The 10844-nt window shown below is 46.0% G+C and overlaps 1 protein-coding gene across 2 annotated transcripts in view; it reads left to right on the top strand.

Annotated features, from left to right (window-relative positions):
• The first annotated feature begins 1901 nt into the window (after nt 1-1901).
• ptprb (protein tyrosine phosphatase, receptor type B) overlaps nt 1902-10844 on the top strand; it is a 28677-nt gene continuing 19734 nt past the window's right edge. Inside the window, exons 1-10 of one of the 2 annotated variants that reach the window (XM_011491335.3) lie at nt 1902-2264; nt 5660-6005; nt 8191-8328; nt 8435-8578; nt 8673-8933; nt 9008-9274; nt 9581-9697; nt 9782-9928; nt 9996-10113; nt 10185-10330. In XM_011491335.3, coding sequence (XP_011489637.1) covers nt 2211-2264; nt 5660-6005; nt 8191-8328; nt 8435-8578; nt 8673-8933; nt 9008-9274; nt 9581-9697; nt 9782-9928; nt 9996-10113; nt 10185-10330 — 1738 coding nt within the window. In that variant the 5' untranslated portion in view covers nt 1902-2210. The remainder of the gene's footprint in view (nt 2265-5659; nt 6006-8190; nt 8329-8434; nt 8579-8672; nt 8934-9007; nt 9275-9580; nt 9698-9781; nt 9929-9995; nt 10114-10184; nt 10331-10844) is intronic. The other variant, XM_011491336.3, reaches the window with a different exon arrangement.

Genomic DNA, 10844 nt, shown 5'->3' with positions numbered 1-10844 from the left:
TCCTCTGTAAGGAAAAACAGATCCCAGGAAAAAAAGAGGAAACATTGGGTGTTGTCTCCACATGAAGGAGGGATCCTCCCCCAGGACGGACAGGCGATGTACCAGAACTCATAGAGAAGAATTAACTTATCTAACTCTACAACTACATATTTGAAGTCCAGCAGACGAGCTTCATCCAGATGGAGTTGGGGGGACGCTGGGGGCGCCAGACGAGCCAGAGGCAGGATCCACAGCCAGGTGTAGGAGCATGAACGAGTCAACTGGAATCTGGAATAATTTATACTCCCACAATTCAACCAGATTGATCTCTCTAAGGCAAGTTGTAAATCAAATTGAGCTATACCATTATAAATTAGTTTTAAAAGGAAACAAATCGATAATTGATATTGGACAATACCATTTGGATTAAGGTACGATAGGTTTATTTCACTTTAACGTAAAAACGACCAAATGCATCACAGCGGACGACACACAGGTGATCAGTCCATCATTACAGTCCAATGTGTGGAAACACTATGACCATCCAGTGCCAGCCCCGCCCCCAGGCTAACACACACACACACACTTTCTCCGTGAAGCCAGCGGTGATTGGCTAAACCCTTTTCTTTTATATGAACAGCGGCCGTCTTTGCAAAAGTATGGATGTTTTTTATCTTTGTGGGCGAAACGCAGACAGGCTGCTGAGGCTGACTCTAGGATGAAGTGGGCGGGCACAAGGAGAGAAAGGCGGAGCCGCCGACAGTCATTTCGCCTTCAGGTAAGAAAACAAGCTGCGAAAATATTTATCCAAAAATCTGTTCCTTTGTGTGCCAAAGGTAACACATGATCATATATATGGACGTTGTTTACTATAGTAGACTTAAGAGTTGGATGATATAGAACCTTAAAAATGGATCGTTGCACAGCTTTGTATCGTTATGCATTTATGATTGCAAGCTCTGGCAGCAAAGGTTCTAGAAGTTACTCCGGATTTAGTTACAAACATTGGTCCTCCAAATCAAGACTTCCTCAACTAAGAAGCAACATAAAAAACTGAGTCCAGATGAGCTTGTTTGAAAAAAATTCTTTAGGAGCTTTAACTGCTATGGAACTAGTCTAAATGAGTGAAAATATTCTAAATGGTTGCAAACTCTGTTAACACAGATTTGTAATTATTTTAGTTTCAGAAGTACCACAGTGTGGAGCTGTTAAAGTACAAACGGAGAAAACCGTGTTTGGTTAGAGGTTGTTTACAGTTTTAAAGGAGCTGAAATCTCTGTTTAAAATGAACTTTAACTGTAAAACTATACGGGGCCTCAGATATTATTGTTTGACAAATGTGTTTTTCCCATCTGGTTTCATGTCATAGTTTAAAAATCTGCCTTGTTTATCCCATTTTCCCCCATGGTCTGGGTAAAAACTGGATTCCGATTCTCCATTAGAAGTCATAATGGACACCTAAGAAAGTATCCAGCCTGAATGTGCTACATTAATGCTCTGGCCTAAACGCCAGTTGGTAACCAGGGCAACAGAACCTTGGAACATAGGTGACAGACGTTGTTCCACAGTTTATCACAACAGAAGGAAAGACTTGTCCTTCAAGTGTCTCTGATGGACATGACAGGATCTCTGTCACATTTACCATCAACACCAATGCTGACTTTGATTTAAAATAGTTTGTCTTTGTCTTGTTTACCGCATTGGTTGATAGAGTAAATAAGTGCTTATAAATAATGTAATATCATTAAATGAACTAAACTGTTTGTTGGTGATCAGAGTTCTCAGCTCAAAGGTGTGCTGCGGTTGGAGCCTCACTATTTTTAGAGGCGTATATTCTGGGTTAGCATTGGTGCTTCTGCAGTGAGTCAGAGCCGCTGCTCCATGGAGGAAGTCTGGTTCAGTCAGACAGACGGGCAGGAAGAGAGACTCAGTGAGACGGGTCAGGAGAAAAGGGAGGAAAGGCCCGGCCCGAGGTCACACCAGCTTTAGTCGAGGATGGACACGACACGGACAAGAGACCAAAGGCACCAAACGGAACCCAATCTTGAAGGAAAAATCATCACTTTTTCTCCATAGGAAGGAAAATATTCATTCAAAAAGCTTTTTTTAAATTAATAAAGCAAAAACAGGAATACAGTTTCATTTTTTCTGTCTGGAAAAATTTCCGAACCCACTTTTGTACCTCAGGATTATGGTGGTGAGCGCTGCGCCTGAACATCTGGAGGAGCACAATGCTTAAATGTAAAGTTGTGGGTTTGTTCTTCGCACGGCTGCTGCTGCTACAGGTCAGTCTGAGCGTCAACACAAACATCTCAAAGTCTTCACGGGTTTCCGTTTCGAGTTTGTTTTCTTAAGCAAAAAATACTTAAACACTACAAAAAAGTTGATCTGTTTCTTAAAACAGATGAATAGGATTCCTGTGAGCTTTACAAATACATAGAAAGTCCAGAAATGAAAGTGTTGAACTGAACCTTGGTAGCTTTTTGTAACTGGAAATTGTTGGAGCAACGACAGTTTGTGTGGTTCAGAACTGGGAGCTGAAGACTTTGAAGCCCTCGCTCTGATCCGGTCGCTGGAAACCAACAGACGCACCGACATTAACGGCAGGTGCGAACAGAAAAAGGGTTCTGTTTCAGAACCATCCGGCCTTCTGGCTTCAGCTGGGAATCGGGCTTTAAACCGGCTCGCTAAAGGGGTTTAAGAAGTCTGTAGAAACATTCAGCAAGTCTTCATTCCTCTGTTGAAGGTTCAACAAACTGGTTTTGGGCCACCAAAGTGTAGGTTTGGTCTTCTTTTTGTTAAAAGCAAAACTCCATAATTCTCACCTGTGAAGCTTCTGAGAGAAGCTTCTGGTTAAACTCTGGTTTTTCTCACCGTTTGGCTTCAGGAATCTTTTTTTAGTAAAAACGTTTGAGACGCTGAAGTGAAGCCGTAGGTTTTGGTGTCTGGAGATCCAGATCTCTTTAGATCAGGGTTCAACCAGAGTTCGGTTCTTTTTACGAAAAGCCTCAAATCTGTTAAGTTGGTCTGAAACTTGGATGGTAGAAATTCAAAGACGTTGATCTGAAGTTTCTAGAAAATGCTTACTTTAATTGTAAACTGAAAAAAATAATGGAGAAATTCCAGGAATGTCTCATTTTCCCATAAAAGGTGAGAGTCAAAGCCGGATCAGTTACGTGAACGCGCTCGCCTTGGTACTTCCTGTCTCAGACCTCTAACGTTACAAACTTCAGATCAAATTCGGGAAATAATTTTATGATTTTGACAAATTTCGGTTAAAGTCTCCAGCAGACATTCAGTCCCACTTTTGAGTTGGAAAAGTAATGTTGGGGAAAAGTTCCTGTTATAGAGGTCAGTCTGAGTATTTATGGAGCTGAAAGGCGTTCCTCTGGTTTGCAGTGGAAAACCTAATCTGGAACGTCCCTTTGGTTTAGTGACATTCATGGCTTCACAGAAGCTTTTCCAGTCGTGTACTTTGACCCGTCAGAGTTCGGAGGCTTCAGGGCCGGACCGTCGCACTCGTCTGCGGTCTGATAGGATCACTTTTCTCTGGAGTAAACTGGTCCACTTGTTTCCCATAAAACAAGCAAAACTCTAGAAAATGTCAGATTCTGAAGAAAAAAGGAAAAGATTTCACGCGGATCTTTGAGGAACAATGCTCCAGCTAGGTCTTCTCAGACTGGAGGAAGCAGTTCTGGTTCCTCTAAACCTGCAGTGAAAACATGTCCACCTGCTTGGTTCAGGTTGATGCTTTAAGGTGTTTCTGCAGAAAAACAAACTCCTTCACTGACGTCTTCTGTTAAAAGTCAAAGAGCTGCAGGACTGAACTCACAGAAGAAACATTTCAGCTTTCTCCCCCAACATCGTTCCAGCTTTTTCTTGATTTTGTGTCCAAAGTTTTCTGGTCATCCAGGTAGAACTTCCTGGTTCCCCGAAACCTCAGAGCTTCACTTTTCACAGAAATATTCTCCCGTCTGTCGGCTGAGACGAAACGCTGTAAACGCAAACAGAATCTTCTGTGAAAACCTTTTCCAACAGGAAGGACCTTCCAGACTGAAGTGTTTCCTCTGAGGAGAGAAAGGAGGTTTGCTGCTTCCTTCATTGTCTCCTCAGCAGAGAAACAGCAGGAGCATCATTTCTGAGGGATTCTTTCAGAAAGCCCACAATGCTTTGCGCTCCCAAAACAGATGGTTTCGGACGAAAGCAGAGAATGATCAAAGCCGTTTACAGCAGACGTGCTGTACAGGTGACTTCCTGTTCGTCTTCCTCCAGTGTTTCTGGATGAACTGGCTTCACCTTTGCTCAGGTGTTCAGGCCATAGGTCTGTTTTCTGGAGTCACTCTTGTTCAGTTTTTAGGAGTTTCACATGAGTTCCATTTATTCCCTCTCCTGACTTTTAGCTGTGATCTCTGATCAGGAGGTTTGTGTGACAAAACCTGAAAGGAAAAGGAGATGGAAGACAGATGTTTGAAGAATTATGCCGAGTTTCATAATTCAAATAAATTGTCAGTATTTGTTTATTTTTTTGGGATTGCCTCCATGTTTTGTGCTTTAACTTCTTAAGACCCGAGCTAATATTTGAGCTAACCCTCAACTCACGTCGTAACAGAGCTCCAGTTAAGCCGAATGAACGAGTGTGATCTCCAAACGTGACCTCCTCGCATCAGGATGCCAGGTCTGAAGAGGTTAAAAAACGGTGGAATGTGGAGAAAAAAAGCCAGTGAGCCAGAACTGAAGCAGACTCTACTGATCCGGTCTGTAAGGAGAACTCACGGTTGGAACATTTATTGTGAAAAGCCATAATTTAGTGACCATTTTAATTCTAAATGTAATAAAAATATGACAGATCTAATTAATCTAAAGGACAAATTTGTTGATTTTGAATGTCCAGAGCAAACAAAAGTTTAGATCCAGAGCTGTGAGGTTCTCTATTGAAGTGAATGGAGCTTCAAACCAGCTTCAAGGAGGAAGTTCTCTGCTGCGTTTCTGACCGGCGTCGTAGCCGAGGAATCCACCTCCAAAAAGACCTTCCCTCACTGAAGTTTAGTGAAAGCCAAAGTAAAAATAAAAGTTCTCCCAGAACTGAAACTACTGAACGGCTGAGCCTCATGAAGGGTTTCTTTAGACGTTTCTTCTGACCTGCAGGCTGAACTTTCATCAGGCTGGAAACTGCAAAAACAGGGAAGCAGCTTCATTCCTGCTCCAGAAAACCATAGCGGCTCTGAGAAAACATTCCTATGGAGTCACTGAAGCTCTTTAAAGTGACTGAGATGTTGTCGTTTAACGGAAGAATGACGTTTGTGGGTGGATGTTCTCCGTAAGTCCAGAAGCAGAAAAAGAACGCTGGACGTAAGAAGGTAAAAAGGATTCAAGTTTAAACTTGTTTTTCGTAAAAAAAAAAAGGGATTTTCTTTTTGTGGAACATTGACTCTCTGTGGTGAATAGAACCGTCGCGGGTCTCCATGAAGTTTGGTAGAACAATGGGATAAAAGCGTGCCCCCCCGTGTTTTCTCTGTGGGTCTTCTGCCTGCAAGAGCTTGTTGTTTCCGCCTCTGAGGAAAACAGAAGGTGCACGTTTCCACTCAGAAAGTTCACCTTTGAGGAGAAGAAGTCTGATCCCCTGATGGGATCCTGATCTCCTGTTGGGATCCTGATTTTGACTTTTGTCTTCCTCTTTCAGGATGGGATCAGGGCATCTCCACCCGAGGACCACGCCGCCTCCCTCCCTTGCAGCATCTCCGTGTCTGAGGTCGTTTCCGGTCTGGATTCGGTTTCTGTGAGCGTGAGCACCGCCGGACTGAACTGCTCCTTCAACCTAACGGAGTCCAGAGGAGACGGTGCAGAGTGTCTAAAAATACAGGAAGCGGAGGAGGAGGTGGAGGGGAGAAGAAACCAGACAAGTGGAAGCAGGAGCAGCAGGAACATGTTCCTCTGCGTTCTAGATCACCTGGAGCCTGGAACCTCCTACCGGCTGCAGGTTGAGTCGCAGACGGACGCCGAGTCGGCAAACGTCACCGTGAACACCAGTAAGTGCTCGACTTTTATATGTATAAATGACTGTATTTTCTGCACTATAAGATGCACTTAATAACCTTAATTTTTTCCCAAAAAGTTCCCGTGCTCCTTATAATCTGGAGCGCCTTCTATACGGTTCAGTTCTGGTTGTGTTCACTGACGTCATTTTAGGATTGACACGGCGCTCTGTCAAAATGTCCGCCTGTTGCAAACAAGTTGGATGTTACTGTGGAAACGCTAATGTGTAGCGGTGTCAGGCAGTTTAATAACAAAGCTGGGAGTGTGCGTAATCACAGAAGTGTTGGTTGTAGCCGCATCCGGCTGTTACTTTGAACTTATCACGAACAAGGTTGGGAGTCGCAACAGGAGTCTTGAACACACCAACGTGGCTAATGTTTCTATCGTGGCTAACGTTACTGTGAAAACAAAGTCCGAATGGCGGACTTACCCCCGACTCTTTTGTCTTGCTTAATGTGCATTACATGTGACCAAAGTTCATAAGGTTCATTGACAGTACAACCTGTAATCCGGTGTGCCCTATAGTATGGAAAATACACGGATTACGTGTCTCTTTAATGAGAAGACGGGGCTGAAGTGACCCCTGCTCATTATAAAAGATTAAATCACAATAATCAAACGAAAGCATTTATATCACTTTATAAGCGAAGTTTGTGTTTTAGATTCTGTTATAAAAGGGAATGTTGATCTTTTTCCTTCAGTTTGTGTTACTGCAGTACCCATGACCACCAGGAGAACCCTCCTTTAAGAGTTAGTCTCACAAAATATTTTTTTTAATCTCACATTTTTAAACATTTGCCTGTGTGAAGATGTAAAACAAATCTGAGGTTAAGTGCTGTTGCCCCCCCTCCAGCTCTGTTTGAAGTGAACCAGCTTGAACCCCCCCCCCCACATTGTTCCTGGAGTATATTTTTGAGTCTCAGAGTTAATGTCTCCGTGCTTCCCTTCTCTGCGTTTCTGTGATTAGCTGCAGGAACCACAGCCCGGCTGAGGCCTGTCGATAGAGCTGCAGCCGTGCATGCTGTGTGTGTGTGTGTGTGTGTGTGTACACACTGGCAGGCCTCCAGAACAGAAGTCGGACCCTTGGCCAGTATTTCCATCGTGGGCAGAGCTCAGGGTTCAGACATTTCCTGCCTCCATTGTTTCTTTGTTCTGTGGGAAGCACAGGGAAAGGGTGTGTGTCTGTGTGAGTTTGTGTGACAATCGTGTGCATGTGTGTTGGGTTGGGAGGAAATGGAGAGTTGCTGCGCCCAGTCGATTCCTGACATAACCTTTCTGAGCGACACAAACACGCGGGCTGAAGCCGTGGCGGTTTCTTATCTGACCTTTGCTGCTCTGTTTGCATTCCAGCCGCTTGAGGTTCCACCAAAACCATGAAAACAGTCGGTCTGGACAAACATCAGACCGCGCAACGACCAAAGAAAGTGTGGCGTCTCGGCTAGCATTCAGTCCGAAAGTTCAGGTCTGGTTTATTCAGAAAGGGGGTGGGACCATCAGAGATCTACAGGAACTAAAGAGTGTAAAGGAAATGTCATAAGGTGATGCCACGGCTGAATCGGTGGTCTTAGTGAACACAAACATCTGTGAGTGTCTGTGGTGTTTCCACAGATTCTTCATGGTGGGGGCCTCCAGGCAGACTCACTCACTTATTACTGCCTTTAAACGTTTGGCCTCTGGTTTGGGAGTTTAAGCAGGAGCAGGAAATTGTTAGGTAAAACAACTTTCATAAGTGTTTAACCCATAGATTTTCTTGACTTGTCAATGAAACATTTTAACAGAGTTCCTCAAACAAGTTTCTCTGCATCTTAGTAGACTTTCACCCTGGTAGGTCTGGTCCTGCTCTGATCCAGGCCTGGTTTCCTTTGAAGGCCCTCTTGGTGCTGTGAAAGTGGTTTGGTTCAAACCGAAGAACTCTGGGAACAAGGATCTCTGGTGAACGCAGAGGCAGTTTCCTCAGACCAAAGGGAGAAGGTGCTGGAAGCTCTGTGTGATTAGCCACAGCGTGAATCTGAAGAGGCGGGAACCATTAAGAATTTGGAAATGCATGCTGGGTAAAGGTGGTGCAGTCAGGAACTACTTCAGGGATGTTAGAAGATGAGCAGCTTTTCGTCTGGCAGCGGTTTTTAAACACAGTTTCAAGCTGCTGCTGAAAATGTTCTCCTGTGTTCTGCTGCTCAGGACCGTCTCCTGTGGTGGGCCTGGCCGTGACCTCCAGGACCTGCACCAGCCTGGACCTGGGCTGGCAGGCCGGTCCAGGTCGGACGCAGCGCTTCAGACTGCAGCTGTGGGAGGGTTCAGCAAGTCCGGATCAGTCCAGTACGTCTGCATGTGGACGTGCACAAATGTTTTGTGAAGCTTTTAGTCCAATCAACGAGCTGCTCCAGGGTCATGTGACCTCACCGACTCACCTTTTCGTTCAAAGATCTGCTGAGAAACGAGGTGTTGGAAAGCACTGCCACACAGCACACGCTGTCACAGCTGACGCCTGGGCGCCGGTACAACGTCACCATGGTGACGGAGGCGGGATGGACGCAGAGCAGCAGCAGCAGCATCGAAGCACAGACAGGTGGAGAGCGATAGAGTTTGAAAAAAGACAAAAAAATGAAGGAAAACACTCACAGACGCAGTTCAGAGAGGAAATAAACTCTTTGTCTCTCCAGTGCCCTCTGCGGTTTCCAACATCACTGCAGTTAGCATCAACAGCACCAGCCTCTGGTTGTCATGGCAGCAGCCCAAAGGCGACGTGGACGAGCTCATCGTCCTCGTCTCTTCCAGCAGCGCAAACATCTGGGAAAAAACTCTGCATCCAAATGCCGTGGCTGTCTCCGTCGACCAGCTGACCCCCGGCTCGGCCTATCAGGTCGTAGTGAAGTCCAGGAGTGGCAGCCTGACAAACCAATCAGAAATTAGAATCACAAAAGGTGAGACCGCAAGACAAAAAGGCTCCCTGTTCTTTTGTGCCATCGTCACATCGTCGTTTTTGTCCTGCCTGCAGCTCCAGCGACAGCGTCCCTCCTCTCCTTGTCCCCGTCCTCCTCCGGCGGCCTCGTCCTCACCTGGCTGCCTCCTGTTGGTCACTGGGAGAACTACAGCCTTTCACTGTCCGACGGCTCCCAGCAGATATTTAGCACCTTTCTGGACAAGGGGGCGGTGAACTACAGCTTCCCTGGGACAAAGCTAATTCCTGGAAGGTCGTATAGAGCTGTGCTGACGGTGGAGAGCGGAGGACTGACGGCCGAAAGCAGCTGTGACGGACTCACAGGTCAGATCCACAGAGAAAGCCCACCTGGGTCCACGTACCGTACCAGGAAATGTTTATTCAGGAAGAAAGGGGTCAAAATGCACATGTGCTAGTAAACAGAAGAAGCCCCTCCCTGCTTGTCCAGTTTGAATACCATATGCTGAAAGTGCTATTAGCGCATTGTTGACGCGAGTCACATGCCCGCTAGAAACATAGCTGTAAACGTTACGGACATGCGCACACGTCTCTCTCTTTTTTTTTTTTAAAGGTTTTCTGTCATTTTTACCCACAATTCCTAGATTTAAAAAATTCTAAATCTCCCTGCAGCTCCCGCTGCGCCATTGGACCTCCACATTCGCCACTATGATGAGTCCTCGCTCAGCGCCATGTGGAGCCACGCCCCCTCCGGCTCACGCGACGGTTACCTGCTCACCATTCGTCATGGTAACGGAGTTTCCCTATGGGATGCATGAATGGTTCGTTGGTGTCCCTTCAGTCAGAGGTGGTCCCATCTGTCAATTGTCCCAGGTATGGTTACCGTGGATACCAGGGAGGTGGATCCTAACATGAGAGAGTGCACCTTCAATGTGCTGGTACCTGGGAGGTTGTACAACATCACTGTGGCGACCAGGAGCGGGAATCTGAGCGCCTCTGCGTGGGTGGAGGGCAGAACGGGTGAGTCGCCTGCAGGTGGTTGAGATTGAAGGATCCTGGCGCTGAGGCGGTTGGTCGTGTCTTTCAGTCCCGATGGAGTTACGGACCATCAACCTTAGGAGCTCAGGGGTCGATAGCCTTCAGGCTTCCTGGGAAAAACCTCCAGGTGACGTGGACTCCTTCAACCTGATCCTGCTGCAGGACAGGTGAGTCCACATCTTTTTTTCTGCTTTTCACAGAGTAAAAGGTTTTGTGATCCGTTTTTTTTCTTCTGCAGCTCTATGCTCCAGAACCACAGCGTTCCAGCTTCTTCATCATCTCTGCTGCTGACTGGACTGACGCCTGGCGCCCTCTACAGGCTGCAGGCAGCCTCCGTCAGCGGGGAGCTGCACTCCAAACCCGCTGGCCTGGAGGCTCGGACAGGTGCTTCCAGACTCTCTGCAGGAGAAAAAAACTCTTTCGTGAAAAAAACTGACAAACAAAAGTTGGACTTGATTCAGGATCTGCGGACTCGCAAAGCCACACACTTATATAATAACGCTGCCGGATCGTCGGGCAGTGGGGCTCATATTGTGTCAATGCGAGATTCCCATGAAGAACTTTCCCATCCAAAACAATCAGACCCAAAACAGGAAAAGATCAGCGAGGCGCTGAGGAATGTTCACACTAAACACCACGTCTGAGCGGCGTCCTGAAGAGGCGGAGCTCCACAACAACAGACAGAAAACAGGGATTCTGATCCTTTTTACACTAAAGCACTTCTATGAATAAGCTGAAATAAAGTACAAAAGGACAATAATAGACTCAAAAAAAAGAGGTTTTAATCCTTTCTGGTATTCTGAGAAGAATTTAAGTACATTCATTTAAACTAAATCCAAACAGAAAAACCACAGTATGGTAAATGTGAGGCCTGAAAGGTGTGGGGGGGTTCAGATTG

Source organism: Oryzias latipes, chromosome 23 (assembly GCF_002234675.1).
Source record: "Oryzias latipes chromosome 23, ASM223467v1".
In the NCBI taxonomy this organism is placed as follows: domain Eukaryota; kingdom Metazoa; phylum Chordata; class Actinopteri; order Beloniformes; family Adrianichthyidae; genus Oryzias; species Oryzias latipes.
The sequence above is the reverse complement of the archived record's forward strand: the minus strand, read 5'-3'. Positions and strand labels throughout refer to the sequence as shown.